General features: G+C 44.3%; 1 protein-coding gene across 2 annotated transcripts; it reads right to left on the bottom strand.

Moving 5' to 3' along the window:
- Nucleotides 1-5,259: 5,259 nt before the first annotated feature.
- Nucleotides 5,260-14,397, bottom strand: LOC306769346 (uncharacterized protein). Of its 2 annotated transcripts, none has more exons than XM_079257914.1 (6): nt 14,284-14,397; nt 9,896-9,937; nt 9,534-9,806; nt 7,119-7,367; nt 5,673-5,813; nt 5,260-5,502 (listed from the first exon to the last, which is right to left on the bottom strand). In XM_079257914.1, the coding sequence occupies exons 1-6, from the start codon at nt 14,312-14,314 to the stop codon at nt 5,387-5,389; spliced, it is 852 nt and encodes a 283-aa protein (XP_079114040.1). In that variant the 5' UTR covers nt 14,315-14,397; the 3' UTR covers nt 5,260-5,386. The 2 variants fall into 2 exon arrangements, with proteins under 2 accessions (XP_079114040.1, XP_079114039.1); XM_079257913.1 differs by having other exon boundaries at nt 5,677-5,813.
- Between the last annotated feature and the right edge of the window lie 5,624 nt (nt 14,398-20,021).

The raw sequence follows: 20,021 nt of genomic DNA, 5'->3' as shown, positions 1-20,021 counted from the left end.
TTGGCTGGACGTAGGATACAAGTTCACAAGTGTGAGTGCAATGATCATATCACACCTGTTTCCGACACCACCGCCTCTTCAGGACAGTAAATTTCCTGGATGAGCAGCACCAAGGAGAGGGAGGACTGCAGTTTATTAGACAGGCATGTTTTTAATAAATGCAGTTAGTATGACCTAATTCAGATAATAAATAATCATTAACTTAATCTTTTATTTAGGGTCAAGAGGGATCAGTTGGTTGGGGATAAAAAAATCGGGTTAGGATACAAAAAATGTAAGGGTTTACTGGGGGTCACAGGGGTTATGGTTAAGGGGTTAGAGTTAGCGTTAGGGGTTGCAGAAGTAGTTTTTTCATATCAATATATATGACATCATAGGCAGGTGCAGCCCAAGCATATCTGGTACCTTCACTGGAACTGTGTTGACCTGTGCTACAACTGGGAAGGTAATGTTGGGGAGCTAGCAAGATGTGAAAGTGGCGCCCTGTCTTGGCTCCTCCCCCTCTGGTTTTGCTCCTTGCGTGATCCGAGGCTTTTTGATTCGCAGGTTTTTCCACCAACAGTTTTCTCTTTCTCGCCTGTTTAGCAGGAGGAGGCAAATAACCCGAGCCGGGTTGGGGAAATCCTTCCTATATTTTCTCAGCCATGTTTGCCTTCCGAGTTTCTTCTTCACTACTTTGTATTTTCATCCTAACACGCTGTTTATATGCAGGGTGTGGCTATCAGGTATGTGCTGCTGGAGGGGGAGGAGGGGAGCTGGCAGAAGAAGCTTACAAAATATGAGAATAAACTCCATTGGGGTCCGAACTTTTTGATTGGTCAGAGTGTTTACAGATTGACAGTAAACTGAGGGGTCTAAATAAATTTCTTATTGTTTATGATTACAAAACGCATAGATCACAATCAGGACGAGGAATCACTTCCCCCGGAGTAAAGAAAAATGTCTCTGAGCAAGATCACCTTCTTTAAAGAACCATTCCCATTTAGCCCCGCCCATTTAGCCCCATCCCCTTCACATGCTCTGTTCTGTTTGAGCTGGAATCACTCAAACTACAAATTACAGAAAATTACTACAAAATTAATACAAAAAGCATGAAGCAACTTTTTGTCTTACAACATTTAAATGAACAGGAACAAATGCAGTAAATGAGTTAATAAAGCGTGAAAATGGTTGACTTTATCTGAAAACTTTCTCTGAAACTGTCTCATTCAAACTTTTATTTTATTTCTCTTTATGTAACCATTATTTAACCAGGTAAAATCAAGTAGGAACAACTTTTTATTTATAATGATGACCTGGCAAGAGACCCGAGCAAACAAACATAAACAAACACAATATTTTATTAGCAAAAAATATTATCGTCTTGCAACTAATATGTTACAATACTCCTTTACTTTTACAGCAAAGTTAAAGTTTTAATTGTGAAAAGAAACATTAAACTGGATTAAATTCATATTTACACAAGCTTGAATGAATTATTTTTCTTTTTCTTGAGACATACCACCATTACATGTGCAGATACCGTCCTTTCAAGTATCTACTTCTTTCTGTTTATGCCATATTTCATTTCATATGTAAACATTCATGTTGGGCAGTTTTATGTTTTATGTTCATTACCTTACTGGACCAAAAAAAAAAAAAAGAAAAACAACCAAAAACAACTATGACATTAAAACCATGTACGTGCGGAACCGCAAAGCAAGCTTGTGACATGCAAATTAAATAAGCAACATTAGATGATTTGTCATCAAATTTACATTCGTATTTAGAGACAATTCTTACTGAAGACAAGATGCAATGAAGGGAAACGTGAAGATGACACTAAATCACTCCAGTCTGGCAGCAAACAAGCCTGAAATATGACATTATGTCCTTCTAATGAACTCGTTTAAAAGGTCACTAAGGCAAAGATGGAAACATTTAGTCTTTAAATATTACCTTTAGCTTCTTGTTCACGTAAATGTTTTTTATTTGAGAACTTGTGGTTCCTGAAGTGCAACGGTTAAATCAGCTACGTGTCTCCCAGCACGTCTGTTTCAAATTACACTCGCTTCTGCTTTTAAAATACTCTCATTGTGGCCACCAGCTCGCATGTTGCTATAAAGAAAATTTGACCAAGAGAAACAGTGTCCACACACACGCTAGTGTGGTTTTCAGTGTGGTTTACCATGAGAAAACATTCAGAGTTCACACAGGGTTAACTCATGCCTGTAGTGGAAGCCTTTATCATCCTGCATCTGTCCACTTTCCATTTCCTGGAGTTATTTTATATTTTGTGGAATTAATAATTTAACATTTACAAATGGAAAGCACTGAAATGGTAATGACTGAAACATTAAATATATATATCAGTACTGGCTCCCCACAGGGCTGTGTGCTCCCATATATATATGTGTATATATATATATACATATATATATATGTATATATATATATATATATATATGTGTATATGTGTGTGTGTGTGTGTGTGTGTGTGTAAATTTAAAACATTTTCACATGAAAAACATTCCTTTTAACCAGAAGAAGCTTTTTCAGATCAAACAGACCTGTCTGATAACATGGTGAAGGGGACGCGCTGCCACCTGCTGGACGCTTCTTCTCACAGCTCAGTCAGGCACCATTTTAAGGTTTTTCCATCTCCAGCGTCACCGTATCACATCACTTCTTTCTGCTGACATACACATTGATGTTCATGTCTGTATTTACTTGTTTAAGCACTGTAGCTGAAGAAGCAACTCTGTTAAAGACCCATTAAAACCTTAAAACTTCAAGCTAGATTTTCTTTTTGAATGCAAAACACAAGACAAACTATTTGCATATGATTTTTTTCCTCATTTAGTTATTCAAGCTGCTGTTTTCCTGCTTTCCTCTGAAAATAACTGCAGATACAACTTTGCATCAAACCATTAACAACAATCCTAGATCCCAGTCAACCGTGTAGACTTGTACACCTGAAAGCACACACACATGCACCCCAAACGCCAACATATGATTGGCATCAACATCGATCCATTTCCAATACACACACATACAGAGAGAGACATAAATGTAAACTCAGATTCATGATCTGCTCAGCTGAGCCAAAGCAAACTAGTTTTGCATCTCCTTCCCAACAAGAAAAGAAGCCGCTACTGGAAAGACGTCACGCTGAAAGTTCAGTTCAGCAGCAGATGTTATGCAATCACACCATGGACGGTACAGAAAAGATGGACGGAGCCTCTGCGACATCATTCGTAGGTTTCTGAAGAGCTGAATTAAGGAGAAAAGAAGAAAACAGAGAAAACGCCTCGTAGGGAGAGAGAGAAAGAAAGAGAAAGAGAAAAACCTACATACTTATGCATACACATACACACTCACACACACCCACCTATATGTACACACATACATACACCTGCACAAATATACACATTAGATTCATGTTCCCCTGTGGGAGATGAAATAATCAACTGTCAGAAGAACCAGAAATGAACTTGCTAAATCAGAAAGAAAACCAGCTGCTGTTCGTAAATTAAGCTGCAGACGACTCAGTGACTGGTTCACATGCAGAACACACAGTGTGGAACGTGTTCAGAGAAGAGTGCTATACCAATGTGGCCCCGCCCACACAAAGGCAAGAGGAAGGTCCAGAGAACCCCGGGCGACCGGCAGCCAGACGGAGACCCCAGACCCTGGAGCCAGCCATGCATCCACCCAGGAGGTGGTAGAGGGGGGGCTCCAGCTCTGGTGGCCCGATGTCACGCTTTGTGTGGGATAGTCCTGCATTTCTATTACTTTTTATACGTCTCGCAAAATGAGGAGCTGTCCCGCGATGTTACAACCAGGCTTCACTTTTGTGAAGGAAAAAAAACCAAATAAAACAAAACTGGCTTTGACTACTTGTGTTAAAGATTTGACGGCTGTCACATCACACCGCCTGCTGATTTGAGTTAAACTCATTTCGATCAAACTGGGAGGCGGGACTTAATGCACATCTAGGATGCACCGGTGCACCTCCTAATGAAAATAAATAAATACACTGAAAGATCATGGAGGACAGGGAGACGACAACAGTGAAGAAGAAAAGAAAGTGTTGTTACAACAAAGACTGGGAAAGCATAAATTCCTGGGTTAAATCTATTCAAGGAGACTGTGGGAGGGTTTGTCAAAGTAATTTTTCGTGTCACACGGCGGGAAATATGACGTAAAACGACACCAAAAACGCGCTACTCAGAGGGAGGCTTTGTAATGACAGATTTGTTATGTTTGGTTAGTAATTTCATTACCAAAGAGCACAACAGAAAGTTTATTTTTTTAAAACTTTGTCATGGCAGACGGGAATCTCACATTGTCCCACATTTTCATCGTCTTTGTCCCACATTTTGTGAGAGAAGATCTGGTCACCCTGGCCCCAGCAGTTCCCCGCAGCAAGAGGGAACAGGCCCTTAGCAGGCCCGGGTATCCGAGCTAACCAGTTAACAGAGGTAGGCAGACTAAGGCTAAGTTCCGCTGTAAACGAGTAAAAACATCCTGTTGTGCTACATATTGTCCTTTTTAAGCAGGATATCACGTAGCTGTCAATCAAAAGGGCCCTAATTATACAGAATTTTGAGATTAAATTACTTCTAAGCAGGCGAGTCACAAAAAAACTTACTCCCCCCACAGTTGTCATGAAGGTAAACCTGACCTATTAAACCTAAAATGGATTTTTGAACCAGGCTGTAAACATGTTTATTTCTGCTGTGAAGTTGGTCTTTTTAACATGGGAGTCTATGGGGATTTGCTCTGTTTTCCAGCCCCTAGTGGATGAAGGGGGAACTGCAGTTCTATGCACTTCCACATAGGCTTCACTTTTAACTGCCAGAGGTTGTCGTTTAAATAAATAACATTCAGGCTTGACGAAATAAATGTTTACATCCAGGCTGACAATTTTGCCTCTTTTAGGACTTTTGAAGGTCTCACATATAAAATTCTTAATTTCAGACATTTTCTTTTTTCCAGCAGCCATGTTTGCTTGTAAAAGTTTACATTGCTAAAGGCTTGAGATTCATGAATATAAAAGGAAATATTGAAGATTCAATGACGCCGCTTAATACTTCTTTTTTATTTTCTAATTAATCTTTTACTGACTTGTATGTTGATACTTGACATGACTGGATGAAGAGAGGGAGAGAGAAGACCTGCAAAAGAAGAGGAATTTCCATGGTGAAAAAAAAAAAAATTCAATAAAAATGAATTAAATATTCTGTCGTGCACTGAAGAAACAAACAAGTCTGCAAGTAAAGTAATATTTATTATGTCAAGCAAATAAGTAAACCTTTCATCAAATAGCTTTTTTTCTAAAAAGTTGGGAGCAGATTAAAGTGCAGCTTCACTGGAACCCACACACACACACACACTCTTCTGTTCAGAAGAAATGCTGTGTGGTGACAGCAGCAGCAGCAGTATTATAATACTCGTTCTGCTGTTCCTCCTGGCTCTCTGCGTGGATTTCCATCTCGAAGGAGGCAAAATGTCTCTTTTCTGTGGATGAAGTTAAAAAAGTTTCATATCAATAAAATTTTCTCAGTTTTAGGCGCTTCTACGTAAAACTGTTGCGATTTGCCTCAAAAACGTAAAAAGTAACGCAGCTTTGCTGTTCAGCATGCTGGCAGACGTTGCAGGGTTCAGGGAGAAAGCTTTACAACCCCAACCTGCCTTCTTGCAGCAGAGTAGAGAAGCGAGCAGAGCGGTGGAGACGCAGTACGGGCTGATAACCACCAGGTGGCGGAGCAGTCGGAGCAGAGTGAGACTGGACGGGGTGGGAAGGGATGGGACGGAAAACAGAGGGGTAGCTATGGAAGAGAGAAAAATGATAAAATGTTTAAACAGTTTACAGATGGTGGGTTTTATTTCAGACAGAACAATTCAAGACGTGGAAGAAGTCAGACGTCATTCATGTCTGATTTCCCCTCGTGGGATAAAAAAGTCTGATTCATTTCATTCCACTGATCGGATCCATGCAGATCACCGAGCTGATTGGTCGGTGGAGTTTACTCCTGAAGTATGAACTGAAGTATGACGGAATATTTGAATCAGTTTTACACTGTTTTATTCATATTTACTGATTTGCATGATTGTATTAATCAGTTTCTCTTCATACATGTGTGATGTGTGTGTGTGTGTGTGTGTGTGTGTCACAGTGGAAGGTGGAAATTCCTGAGGAGATACATCGGACTGGAAATGCTGAGCGTGTTCAGTTCAGCAGGTTTCACTCTGATTGCCTGAACGCAGGACAGTTTTAAGACTCAGTAAAATGTAAGAGGATTGTCAGGGTCCTGGCGGATGCTGTTCAGCTGGGGGGGGCGTCACTGTTCGGGTCGGTCTAAGCCCAGCTGGCCTGCTCTTCAGTGTTATGAGTGGCCCAAGCCTCTCTGTCTCCAACTGCTCCATGGTGCCCACCCACCCTGCTGGGTCTGTTCCACTCTCCCCTTCAGGCCCTTCCCCCCGGCCCCATCACCGTCTCTTCCTCCTCACAGATCCCGGTCTTCAGCGTTGCTACAACTGCGCTCTAAGTTGGTTATTTTCTGTTCAAATTAAACAATTTGTGCCCCACCATTGTTTGTGTTTTCTATTTGAGACTTTGAGAAGACGAACTTCTCAAACTGGAACGTATCTGAAAAAAAATGTGGCTTCAGTTTCCTGTTGAAATACTCATTTCTCTAGATTCATAGATCTACCAAGTCCCAGTGCGCAAAGGCTCATGGGAAATCCATATTCAGCCAGAATCCGACCTTTAACCATTGCAAGCCTTAAATTTGAGGTTCTTTACCATTTGTGTTGCGTTTATATTTAAATAAAGTTGTTTGAAACTTAAAGTAGGCACGACGAGGAGAGTCCAGGAGCACTCATCCATCTGCCACCAATAAACGGTAAATGGTACCAAATGGACTTAGTACTTTAAACCCAACACACTCTCGTTCACACAAAGTGTGTTGAGTTCGTTTGGGGGCGTTGAGGCATCGTGTCGAAAACAAAAGATAAAATCTTACAGGAAGTAACTGTTCATACAGAATCACGTAAACTTTTCACACATGTGACTGATAAGGGATCAGTGTAAAAACATCTCTAAATGGAATCATTTAGCGTGAACACAATACCTGTAACAGACAGAAAGCAGGATGGACACATCTTTGTATAATCAGAACACCAGTAGAAGCCTTCATCAGACTGCTGGACGTCAGCGATGGTGAATTCTCCTGCAGGTGTCGCTGTCAGAGGCTTGTTATGTTTACCATACTTGAAAAGGTAAACCGGGTTGGTAGAACCATTCCGGCTCCTGCAGCGCAGTGTGACTTGACCTCCCAACATGACGGGAAGTGCAGGGACGTCCACGATAAAAGGACAATCTGAAAAACACAAAGGGTCACAACCAGAAGAAGATTCTGATGGTAGAAATCTTTGGTGTTTGATCAGAATATTTATTGTTTTGAGCGATGCTGGCGACACTGTGTCAATAAAAATAAATATGCTAAACTCTTGACAGTAAGGAAGATGATCATTTGAAGCATGTTTGCATTCACATAACTGCTCTAAATCTACAGTTACTAGAGATCTGCAGCTCCTAGAGATCTGCAGCTCCTAGAGGTCTGCAGCTCCTAGAGGTCTGCAGCTCCTAGAGGTCTGCAGCTCCTAGAGATCTGCAGCTCCTAGAGGTCTGCAAATCCTAGAGGTCTGCAGCTCCTAGAGGTCTGCAGCTCCTAGAGGTCTGCAGCTACTAGAGGTCTCCAGCTCCTAGAGGTCTGCAGTTCCTAGAGGTCTGCAGTTCCTAGAGGTCTGCAGCTGCTAGAGGTCTGCAGTTCCTAGAGGTCTGCAGTTCCTAGAGGTCTGCAGCTCCTAGAGGTCTGCAGTTCCTAGAGGTCTGCAGCTTCAAGTCAGCAGCTCCTAGAGGTCTGCAGCTCCTAGAGGTCTGCAGCTCCTAGAAGTCGGCAGCTCCTAGAGGTCTGCAGCTCCTAGAGGTCTGCAGCTCCTAGAGGTCTGCAGTTCCTAGAGGTCTGCAGCTCCTAGAGGTCTGCAGCTCCTAGAAGTCGGCAGCTCCTAGAGGTCTGCAGCTCCTAGAGGTCGGCAGCTCCTAGAGGTCTGCAGTTCCTAGAGGTCTGCAGCTCCTAGAGGTCTGCAGTTCCTAGAGGTCTGCAGCTGCTAGAGTTCTGCAGCTGCTAGAAGTCGGCAGCTCCTAGAGCTCTGCAGCTCCTAGAGGTCTGCAGTTCCTAGAGGTCGGCAGCTCCTAGAGGTCTGCAGTTCCTAGAGGTCTGCAGCTCCTAGAGGTCTGCAGTTCCTAGAGGTCTGCAGCTGCTAGAGGTCTGCAGCTCCTAGAGATCTGCAGTTCCTAGAGGTCTGCAGCTGCTAGAGGGCTGCAGCTCCTAGAGGTCTGCAGTTCCTAGAGGTCTGCAGCTTCAAGTCGGCAGCTCCTAGAGGTCTGCAGCTCCTAGAGGTCTGCAGCTGCTAGAGGTCGGCAGCTCCTAGAGGTCTGCAGCTCCTCGAGGTCTGCAGTTCCTAGAGGTCTGCAGCTTCAAGTCGGCAGCTCCTAGAGGTCTGCAGCTCCTAGAGGTCTGCAGTTCCTAGAAGTCGGCAGCTCCTAGAGGTCTGCAGCTGCTAGAGGTCGGCAGCTCCTAGAGGTCTGCAGCTCCTAGAGGTCTGCAGTTCCTAGAGGTCTGCAGCTTCAAGTCGGCAGCTCCTAGAGGTCTGCAGCTCCTAGAGGTCTGCAGTTCCTAGAAGTCGGCAGCTCCTAGAGGTCTGCAGCTGCTAGAGGTCTGCAGTTCCTAGAGGTCTGCAGCTGCTAGAGGTCTGCAGTTCCTAGAGGTCTGCAGCTTCTAGAGGTCTGCAGCTCCTAGAGGTCGGCAGCTCCTAGAGGTCTGCAGCTGCTAGAGGTCTGCAGCTTCAAGTCGGCAGCTCCTAGAGGTCTGCAGCTCCTAGAGGTCTGCAGTTCCTAGAAGTCGGCAGCTCCTAGAGGTCTGCAGCTGCTAGAGGTCTGCAGTTCCTAGAGGTCTGCAGCTGCTAGAGGTCTGCAGTTCCTAGAGGTCTGCAGCTTCTAGAGGTCGGCAGCTCCTAGAGGTCGGCAGCTCCTAGAGGTCGGCAGCTCCTAGAGGTCGGCAGCTCCTAGAGGTCTGCAGCTGCTAGAGGTCTGCAGTTCCTAGAGGTCTGCAGCTTCTAGAGGTCGGCAGCTCCTAGAGGTTGGCAGCTGCTAGAGATCTGCATCTGATCTGATCTGATTTTCCTGAGTCATAAGTTCTTGACCCTACCAACTTTAAGTTTGACATCAGGAATCCGACATCTTCATCAGCTTTAAGTTTCTTGACATTTTCCTTCATAAGGTTCATCATTAAAGCTGGATGATGGTGACCAGGTACCAGGAGTTCAGCATTCCTCCTTCTTTAACTGCTAAAGTTAGTCGTTCATTTCATTTACTGTCTCATCTGCTTGTGTTTGCTGATCCACTGTGGAACATTTCCCGCCTTTAAAGCTTAAAGAACTTCTCCGACATCATCTGCTGAAGGAGCGAAGACCACTTCCTCTACCTGAAACGATGATTGTGGCGTTGTTGCTCTTCTGGCCACTCAAATCTTCACACCAGTAAATTCCCTGGTCTTCAGAAGAGAGACTTGTGACGGTGTAGGTGGAACCGCTGCACCCTCTGAAGCTGTTATCCACTCCGCAGGTCTCCGTTTTATCGGTGAACGTCCTCCTCAGAGTCTGTCCGGCAGCAGAGCTGCTCTCCTCTGCCTCACAACTCAGCCGGATGGATTCTCCTGTGAAAAACTGCAGACGGTTCGGACTGACATTCAGAGAAACTGGGAGGAAAACAGAAGAGATGGAGGGAGAATATTAAAAAAGCATAATCCAATACCATTCCTGAGCAAATTTTGAAGTATTCCTTTACCTGCTGCAGCTGCCTGAGCCCAGGGAAGCAGCACTACCAGACCTGCAGGACAACGTGGGAGCTTTTATCACTGCGATATTTCATACATAAAACCTTTAAAATGCTACAACTGTCACATTACTGTTCATTTTCTAAATATAATAAACATGATTAGTTTCTGCTTTTGTCGCTCGAGTCAGGAAGGAAGACGTTGCAGCTCTGTGGCTTTGCACTTCCTGTTCCAAAGTGCACTCGCTTCCAGAGAAGCTCAAAAAGAAGAAGGAAATTCAGCTGTAATGAGTAAGATAAGGACAAGTCAGAAATGTTGAGGAAAGAGGCAGCTGTTGTCCCGCGATATCTGCAGGACTCAGAGAAAAGAGAAGTTCAATGCTGCAATCTGAAGTCAAAGCTGCAGTTTCCTTTCTGTAGATTTCATCTGAATTAAACGTAAATCAGAAACTCTTCTACTTCCAAGTGACTCGGCTTGCGAGACATCCTTACCTCATGGCCGAAATCATTCTGTTCTTAAACCTTTTAATTGCTAAAATAAAAAAGGTAAATATATCAACTGTCATGGGACACATTCATTCATTTATTCTCTGAACCGCTTGATCCAATCCAAGGTCGCGCGGGAGTTGGAGCCTATCCCAGCAACCTGCGGCCAAGCTGGTGGGATACACCCTGGACAGGTCCCAGTCCATCGCAGGGCCACATAGAGACAAACAACCCCTCACACTTACTCTAAGGACAATTAAGAACAGGGATCATCAACCCAGGTCCTCGAGGGCAGGTGTCTTGCAGGTTTTCCAAGTGTCCCAGCTGCAGAAGACCCGATTCAAATCAATGTGTATTTAGCAGACATGAGCAGACCTTGTCTTAGTCTGGAGTTTTCCAGCAGGGTCACATAGGACACCTGCAAGACACCTGCAGGACACCTGCAAGACACCTGCAGGACACCTGCAGGACACCAGCAAGACACCTGCAGGACACCTGCAGGACACCTGCAGGACACCTGCAAGACACCTGCAGGACACCTGCAGGACACCTGCAAGACACCTGCAGGACACCAGCAAGACACCTGCAGGACACCTGCAGGACACCTGCAAGACACCTGCAGGACACCTGCAGGACACCTGCAGGACACCTGCAAGACACCTGCAGGACACCTGCAGGACACCAGCAAGACACCTGCAGGACACCTGCAGGACACCTGCAAGACACCTGCAGGACACCTGCAGGACACCAGCAAGACACCTGCAGGACACCTGCAAGACACCTGCAGGACACCTGCAGGACACCAGCAAGACACCTGCAAGACACCTGCAGGACACCTGCAAGACACCTGCAGGACACCTGCAGGACACCAGCAAGACACCTGCAAGACACCTGCAAGACACCTGCAGGACACCTGCAGGACACCTGCAAGACACCTGCAGGACACCTGCAGGACACCAGCAAGACACCTGCAAGACACCTGCAGGACACCTGCAGGACACCAGCAAGACACCAGCAAGACACCTGCAGGACACCTGCAGGACACCAGCAAGACACCTGCAGGACACCAGCAAGACACCTGCAGGACACCTGCAGGACACCAGCAAGACACCTGCAGGACACCTGCAGGACACCTGCAAGACACCTGCAGGACACCTGCAGGACACCCGCAAGACACCTGCAGGACACCCGCAGGACACCTGCAGGACACCTGCAGGACACCTGCAGGACACCTGCAGGACACCCGCAAGACACCTGCAGGACACCCGCAGGACACCTGCAGGACACCTGCAGGACACCCGCAAGACACCTGCAGGACACCCGCAGGACACCTGCAGGACACCAGCAAGACACCTGCAGGACACCTGCAGGACACCAGCAAGACACCTGCAGGACACCTGCAGGACACCTGCAGGACACCTGCAAGACACCTGCAGGACACCTGCAAGACACCTGCAGGACACCTGCAAGACACCTGCAGGACACCTGCAGGACACCTGCAGGACACCAGCAAGACACCTGCAGGACACCTGCAGGACACCTGCAGGACACCTGCAAGACACCTGCAGGACACCTGCAAGACACCTGCAGGACACCTGCAAGACACCTGCAGGACACCAGCAAGACACCTGCAGGACACCTGCAGGACACCAGCAAGACACCTGCAGGACACCTGCAAGACACCTGCAGGACACCTGCAGGACACCAGCAAGACACCTGCAAGACACCTGCAGGACACCTGCAAGACACCTGCAGGACACCTGCAGGACACCTGCAGGACACCTGTAGGACACCTGCAGGACACCCGCAAGACACCCGCAGGACACCTGCAGGACACCCGCAAGACACCTGCAGGACACCCGCAGGACACCTGCAGGACACCTGCAGGACACCTGCAGGACACCTGCAAGACACCTGCAGGACACCTGCAGGACACCCGCAAGACACCTGCAGGACACCCGCAGGACACCTGCAAGACACCTGCAGGACACCTGCAGGACACCCGCAAGACACCTGCAGGACACCCGCAGGACACCTGCAGGACACCTGCAGGACACCAGCAAGACACCTGCAAGACACCTGCAGGACACCTGCAGGACACCAGCAAGACACCTGCAGGACACCTGCAGGACACCAGCAAGACACCTGCAGGACACCTGCAGGACACCTGCAAGACACCAGCAAGACACCTGCAAGACACCAGCAAGACACCTGCAAGACACCTGCAGGACACCAGCAAGACACCTGCAAGACACCTGCAGGACACCTGCAGGACACCAGCAAGACACCAGCAAGACACCTGCAGGACACCTGCAGGACACCAGCAAGACACCTGCAGGACACCAGCAAGACACCTGCAGGACACCTGCAGGACACCAGCAAGACACCTGCAGGACACCTGCAGGACACCTGCAAGACACCCGCAGGACACCTGCAGGACACCCGCAAGACACCTGCAGGACACCCGCAGGACACCTGCAGGACACCTGCAGGACACCTGCAGGACACCTGCAAGACACCTGCACCCGCAAGACACCTGCAGGACACCCGCAGGACACCTGCAGGACACCTGCAGGACACCTGCAGGACACCCGCAAGACACCTGCAGGACACCCGCAGGACACCTGCAGGACACCTGCAGGACACCTGCAGGACACCCTCGAGGACCAGGATTGGTCACCCCTGATTTAGAGTAACCGCTTCACCTAACCTGCATGTCTTTGGACGGAGTACCTGGAGAGACCCCATGAATACACGGGAAGAACACACCCAGAAAGATTTAGTATTGTCCCCCCCCCCCCCCTCATGTGTCAAAATGGCCTGATCAGCCAGTATATATGTGTCCCTTGTGTGTCAGTTAGGTAGGTCAGTTAGTGTTTGAGTTCCTTATGTTAATACCTAGGTTGGCGTTTGTTTTCTTTGACCTCTTTTATGGGCCCAAAGTTTTTGCACTGAAAGATTTATTTTGTTATTTTTGTTAAATAAATGTAGACGTTATATTTTTCTAAAAACATTCCTCTGGTTTTTCGGCTCAGTCCCTCACACAGGCATTAAAATAAACATGACATTAGAGAACAAAATTGGGTGAATAATTATTTCCATGACTACGTATTACTAAATGTATGACTAAATACGGGGAGGCGCTCATGATGGGATGTCCAGCCGGCTTTTTTCGTCTCCTGAATAATTCCTGATTTAGGATCTTTTGTAGTCTCAAATTTTACCTTAACTTGTCAAAAACGGTTGATTTGTGTTTTTAAACTCTGTTGTGTTCAACATTTCCTTCCATTTGTGCATTTATTTAGTTTCTTATTGTTTAATATTTCAACCAAAGTATTTTATCACACAAATCTTAAAAAAAAGGAGCAATAGATTCAACAAAACACAAGAAGAAAGAACTTGAACAAAGCAGCGTTAATGTGCTCAGTGCTTTAAACTGCAGCCAGCCTCACCGATCTCTAGGTATGTAATTCCACAAGTATTTAGTTTTCAGTTACTGTTTCATATTTTGACCATTAACTATTGTTGCCGTATTAATTACTCTCATCATAACCTAAAAACTTTTTTTTTGTTAATAAAAAAAGGAATACTGAGACTTTTTCCTGGCTCCATTTCTTTGTGCAATCTTAAATATTACTCTAGTTCATTTTCCAAAGAGCTTAATAATTCAGGGCCGCGGGGAGCGACTACATACCGTACTATTACTCTGGTATGTAGTTTCATTAGAAATATATGTCCAAAAAATAGATTTCAGTATTTTCATGACTAAATTCTGATGGATCGGTGGAAAACGTTTGTTCTTTTCTGATCCTTGTTTCTCTCTGCACATTTCAACATGGCTGAAAGCATTTGTTTCACTGTTTATGCTGGAGCTGTGGTAACTGACTGGATGGAGGTGAGGAGGATGGACTTACCGAAGAACGGAGGAGCAGATGGAGTCGTCATTCTGTCAGGATGGACAGACCTTTTCTGTTCTTTTCCTTGAACGTGACGGGTGCCTACATCGCAGCTTGTTGCGACATACTGGTGGCAAGCCACAGCTCTCACATTGCTACAGAGGACGAAAATAGACTGACTGGTTTTTTTAAGGTCACAACGCAGATGCAATCCCAGCTTTCTCGTCACGCTGACTCACTTCACAGGAAGAAACTTTCTCATTTCAGCTTCTTAAAGATTATTTTGACCTGCAAGCATGCATAAAGCTGCTTTCTGCTGTCCTATTTATGTTGTTTGTCAAGCACAAGGACTGACAGAGAGCATCATGGGTAATGGAATTGCTCCCAATTATCATTAAAACGTTTTGAGGTCATTTTTCTGATGTGTTGATTTTGAGTTTGAATTTTACAGAAACACTTTTTTTTCCACATTTACGGCGTGGTATACATGAACAGAGGAGGAGACTGAAACTTTTGTTACAATTTAGAAGAAAATAAAACCTCCAACTTAAATTGGAACAGTGAAAAACTAAGGAATTAGAGAGGAAAATGAGAGAATGGCATCAAAAAGCTGTGAAAAATCATCCACAGAAAGCAGAAATCACTGAAACAACACGACCTGGTTACCTGGCATCAGCTGCAATTTTTATCAAGTCTTCTGTGTGAAACATCTGCAAATCGCAGCTTTGGTTTGTTGCTTTTATTTTGCAAGAGCTGTAATGGAGACACAGCGACTGATGGAGGTTGTCAACAGGAAACATTGAGGGAATGTCATCATTTCAACAACATGCAGTTAAAATGTAAATTTTAATGAGACTGTCACATTTTCATGCATTATTTAACAGCTAAGGACTATCTGAGTACTTTTCCACTTTATCTGTAATACTGGAGATTTTACTAAAGTATCCTATCAGAGTAAGTAAAGTTTATTTATAAAGCCTGTTTTACACAAAGAAATCCCAAAGCAGTGCATGAAATGAGCGCAACAAAACACCAAAATTATTGAAGAAAATAACAAATAAAAAAAACAACCAAAAGCTTATCTGAATAAAATGATCTTCACATGGATAGACAGGGACAAATCATCACACGGTCTGGGGGCTACAGCCTGAAAACCCTGGTCTCCTCAGGTCTTTAGGAGGCTCTAGTCTGAAGACCAAAGGTCGCGCCCTCAGGAATATGTGTCCCACAGAGTTCTGATCGCAGGACAATTTCCCACAGCTAAAGGAACAGGACGGCAGACAGGTGTCAGAGGGAAAAATATAAAACCTTAACCTCCGTTAGCTGGCTAAAGTGTTGAGGTCAACGCCAATTGGACTGGAAGCCAAAGGAGACTTGATAAGACCAGAGTGAGGTGGGCCGTTTTGGGTGTACCTGTGAAAAGTTTGGCAGGATTCTGTCCAAACAGAAGTCGCCGTGTTGAAACAGAAAAACAAAAAGCAACAACCAATGGAAGATGCATCATTTCAAGATCTGATGCAGACAACATTCTCCGGGTTTTAGAGATCCTTCTCGATGTTAAAAACTATTTTATCATGGGGAGTGTGATGGTGCATGAGGCCTGCCTGCCCTCTGCCCCCCGGGGCATCTCACACCGGGCATGTTGGGAAGGAGAGAGGAGGGTGAGTGTGAGCAAATTGATGAAGTTTCAAATGGAAGGTGAGGTGTGTGTGTGTGTGTGTGTTTGGAGGTTGGGATAAAGGGAGGAATCAGGGTGAAATAATCCAGGTGAGTGGGTGGGCAATGGAACATGGATGAGGACAGCTGGGGTATGGAAGGGGTATGTCAGGGGGGCACTATGTGAAAGGTGTGTGTATGATGGAGTGTGCTTATGTATAAGGAGTATGAGGCCGGATGAAAGGGGGGCTAGGGGGTGTGTATGTGTGCAGAGTGAAGTATGTGAAGGGGTGTGTGTGTGAGTGTGTAGAGGTGGAGGGATGGGGTGGGAGGTGTGGGACTGTATAGGAAGCAGTGTATAAGGGGAGCTTGGGTGGAGTGTGTGTAAAGCACACAGCCTGGTACCCCAGCACACCTTTTTACTTCCATGTTTTCCTAAAGTAAAAAGCTGAAAGTTTTAAGTGGTCGGTACTCATTTTTTTCCTTTCAATCAACATAAATATGAACCACATGTGCAAAAATGTGGTTTTGGAAAGTTTCCATGTAATGCACGTTTGTGAAATATGTGACTCACTTGTGAGTTGCGTGTAGATTATATACAGTTCAAATGAGATATATGTGTCAGCCTTTTAGGATTTATACATGATTAGACTACTTTAGTTTTGAGACCTCTCAACCTGATCTGATCTGGACAAGTTTCATGAACCCATAACCATCAGGGTTCTGCGCTGAGGCTGTTTTATGTATATTTTATCATAGAGTCTTGTACAATCTGTTAAACATTTCATATTTCCATACTGCCGGTCCGTCAGTAGCGAGGAGATATGGTATCAGCGCAGTGCTATAGTATCAAGAAATAGACTAACTGTATCTGTTTATCATCCACAAAGGCTGTGAGAGACCTCTCTTCTGGAACCTTAAAACACACAAAAAAAAAAACACGTCTTTGCATAAGACTGTGTCATATTCTTCGCAACTAACCTGCTGGTTAGGAGTTAAGGTTGAACTTTTTGTTTTTGTTGTTGTTTATTATTTTGGGACTACATCTTGGGGCATTAAAGTTCCATCTGTTGCAAAGAGGACTGTTGTGAATGAGACTGTGAAATACATTTGACCAACCTGAAACCTGGTCTAATAGAATCTTGCAAGCCGTGAAAACTATGTTGGAAACCATCTCTGATGCCACTAGACATAATGCCAACACATTACTGCTTTCAACCTTTATATTATGTTAAGGGTCAATTTGACCCATTTCAGTTTTTGTGATGAACAAACTCCTGGTTAACCTTTCTTTTTCTTCATGAAAATTTGTGACTTTCCTCGTCTGGGTTCATCAACTTTTGAGTGAAATATGGAGACTTTTATGTGTAGTCGAACATCTATGCAGTGTTTGTATACGAAGATGATGTTGGGGGTCATTTTGACCCAGACACTTCAGTGTGGGTAAGTTGCTGATTAGAGTAAAACAAAAAATGTCTCTTAAATGTACTTAATTTTGATTGCTTCTTTTTGTTTTTAATGCTTTAGAATAGACATTCATACACAGACACTCAGGTGTGTCTTGGGGATAAACTTTCTCGCCCCTGTACTGTAAGTCTGTGGAATGAAGAACTTTCCAGCAACAATGTCTCTGGAGACATTGGACATAAAATCTTGAGCCATCTGATTTGACAACCGTGACACCAAATCGAATTGACATGAAAGAGACAAGCTAGCTGCAATCTGATGTATGGGATAAATGGGTCGAAATTCTACCTTTGTTGTACAGTCTTGGTTTGCACGTTACTGTCAATGAACACCTTATTACATTCAGGCGAAACAAGCCTGCCAAGTATGGTTTAAAAATATGGATAGCCTTTAATTCAAAATCTAGCTATGCATAAAATATGTAAGTGTACACTGGAAAGCCACCTGGAGGTGCATAACATCACATGTGACAACTTCCTTACATCCTACTGCCTTGGAGATGAACTTCTAAAGAGAAAACTTTATGTTTGTTACAGTCAGAAAAAATAAGCCAGGACTTGTAAGAATTACATCTGCAGAACACACACAGTTACTGTCTGTCCATCATCTGGAGGACATTGGAAATATTCAAACTGAGAACATCAGAGAAAATGGGGAAAGTTAAAAATGTTTGTGAAGAAGGAAAAACAAAGATAGTTCTTAAATATGGCGTTGTAGTGAAAAGATTGTCTTAAATGTCTCTTTTCTAAATGTTTACATAACCTGAAAAAGTTTTTCTTGGTTTAACTAGATTCTTTTAATGTTGTGAGTAGATTTAAAGTGTGGGTCAAAATGACCCACAACATAATCAATGTGATTTTTTTCAACATAATACAAGGATTAACTTTTTTTCCCATTATTTACCTGTACATAAAGTCGGCATAAGTACAAAGCTGCTTATAGTGTCAGTTAAACCCTCCATCGTGCCCCTGTAGTTGGACCTACTGGTACATATTATCGTTTGTCCAAATTTGTCCCATTTTAGTTGCCGTAGGACCTCTCATCTCTAATATAGAAAAATTATGGCAGGAAATCAGTTACTGATGCTCAGTTCAGGAAATTTACAGTTAAATTCTTAAAAGATTCACAGTCCTGTCCAAAAGCTATGAGCAAAGCCTAAGTTACCACAGGAATAGTCCTCCAAGCTTTTCTTTGGACGTTTTTGCCTTTTGGCACATTCTCTGTCCACATGCTCCCACACAGCTTCAGTAACATTGAGGTTCTGGAGAGGATCTATCCCCCTATCAGGCCTGTATCCACTGACTCCAGTCCTCTTCTTCACAGTGTTTTATCTATGCTTCAACAATCCTCAGTAAATGTTTCAGAGCGCAGGCAGTGTATTTCTTTCTGTTTTTTTGGAGAACACTGACTACACAGCTTCACTTGGAAGTGTTGGACTTGATGAAATAACCCCAGAATCTGGAGTTCACTGTGACTCCCTGAAGGAACAGCAGGTCTTTGTTCTGTGTGAACCAGGTCAGATGTGATGGCAATACAGCCAGGTGTGGTGACAATGTCAAGGCCCCCATGAATCTAGTCACCACTGTCCAATAAAAGCCACGTTTCCATGGAAACCATGTGTGAAGAGGCTCTGACAAATAGTAGACGGATCAGCTTAAGGTGGAGTGCAATATTTTTTCTGAAGGTCTGGCATTGAACCAAAGAATCTGATAGAGGAAGAGGGAAACAGGGCTGGGTGTCTGTGTGTGCTCAAGATAATGGCAGCAGAGCAAAGTGTGACACTACCCGCTCTATCTTTGGCATCTGCAAAAGTTTGGCTGCTTGTGAAACCTGTTAGGAGACTTTTTTTTACTTCCTTTTAGAACTCGTGTTGTCTTTGGCTTCTCAATATTTCTTTCTGTTTGTGGTTCTAGTGCCTAATTTGAGCAGTAAGAGGACAGGAAAAGGTTCCAGTGGACTTCATCTACGACTTGTAGCCTCAGGACATGGGCCTGGCTGTCATACCAGGTGAGTTAAACAAAACACTCCATGTTGTTTATTTTATGTTGTGTAGCTGTGGGATCAGTTATAAGAAGTGACGGGAACAATAATCAGTTTCACCTAATTTCCTACTGCAAGACACCACTTAGTTTACTTCTGTAAACATCACAAATCATCATATATCATGTTTATTATAATGGAGAAAGGAAGTGACAGCGCAATAATGTCCGTTTTTCTGTTTTTAAATGGACATTCATTCTTCAGATCCAGTACTTTTCTGATAAATAGATATCAGATTTTTGCAAGGCTTTCTAAAGACACTTTTATGTCTGAACATATGGACACAGCCCGTGCAGGAAAACCCACAGCCAAACATTAGCTGCACCCACGTTAGCCCTAGAACTGTACAAAATCTGAACATTATTTCTCTAAAAACTGGAAAACCTCTTAAATATGATTAAAAGATTTTTTATGCTTTCATGAGGTAGCTTTTCAGCTGTTCTAGGAATATATTGCAAAAGTGTAATGGAAACACTTTTCTCATATTTACAGCACAGTATGTATGGACAGAGGAGGAGATGGAAACTTTTTTACAAATATTTTGAGAAACATACAATAGCAACCATGCGAAATGCAGAGATGCGAGATAGTGC

This window comes from Telmatherina bonti (genome assembly GCF_933228915.1).
Source record: "Telmatherina bonti genome assembly, chromosome: 18".
NCBI classification, from domain to species: domain Eukaryota; kingdom Metazoa; phylum Chordata; class Actinopteri; order Atheriniformes; family Telmatherinidae; genus Telmatherina; species Telmatherina bonti.
Note: the sequence above shows the minus strand (reverse complement) of the source record. Positions and strands in the feature narration are given on the sequence as shown.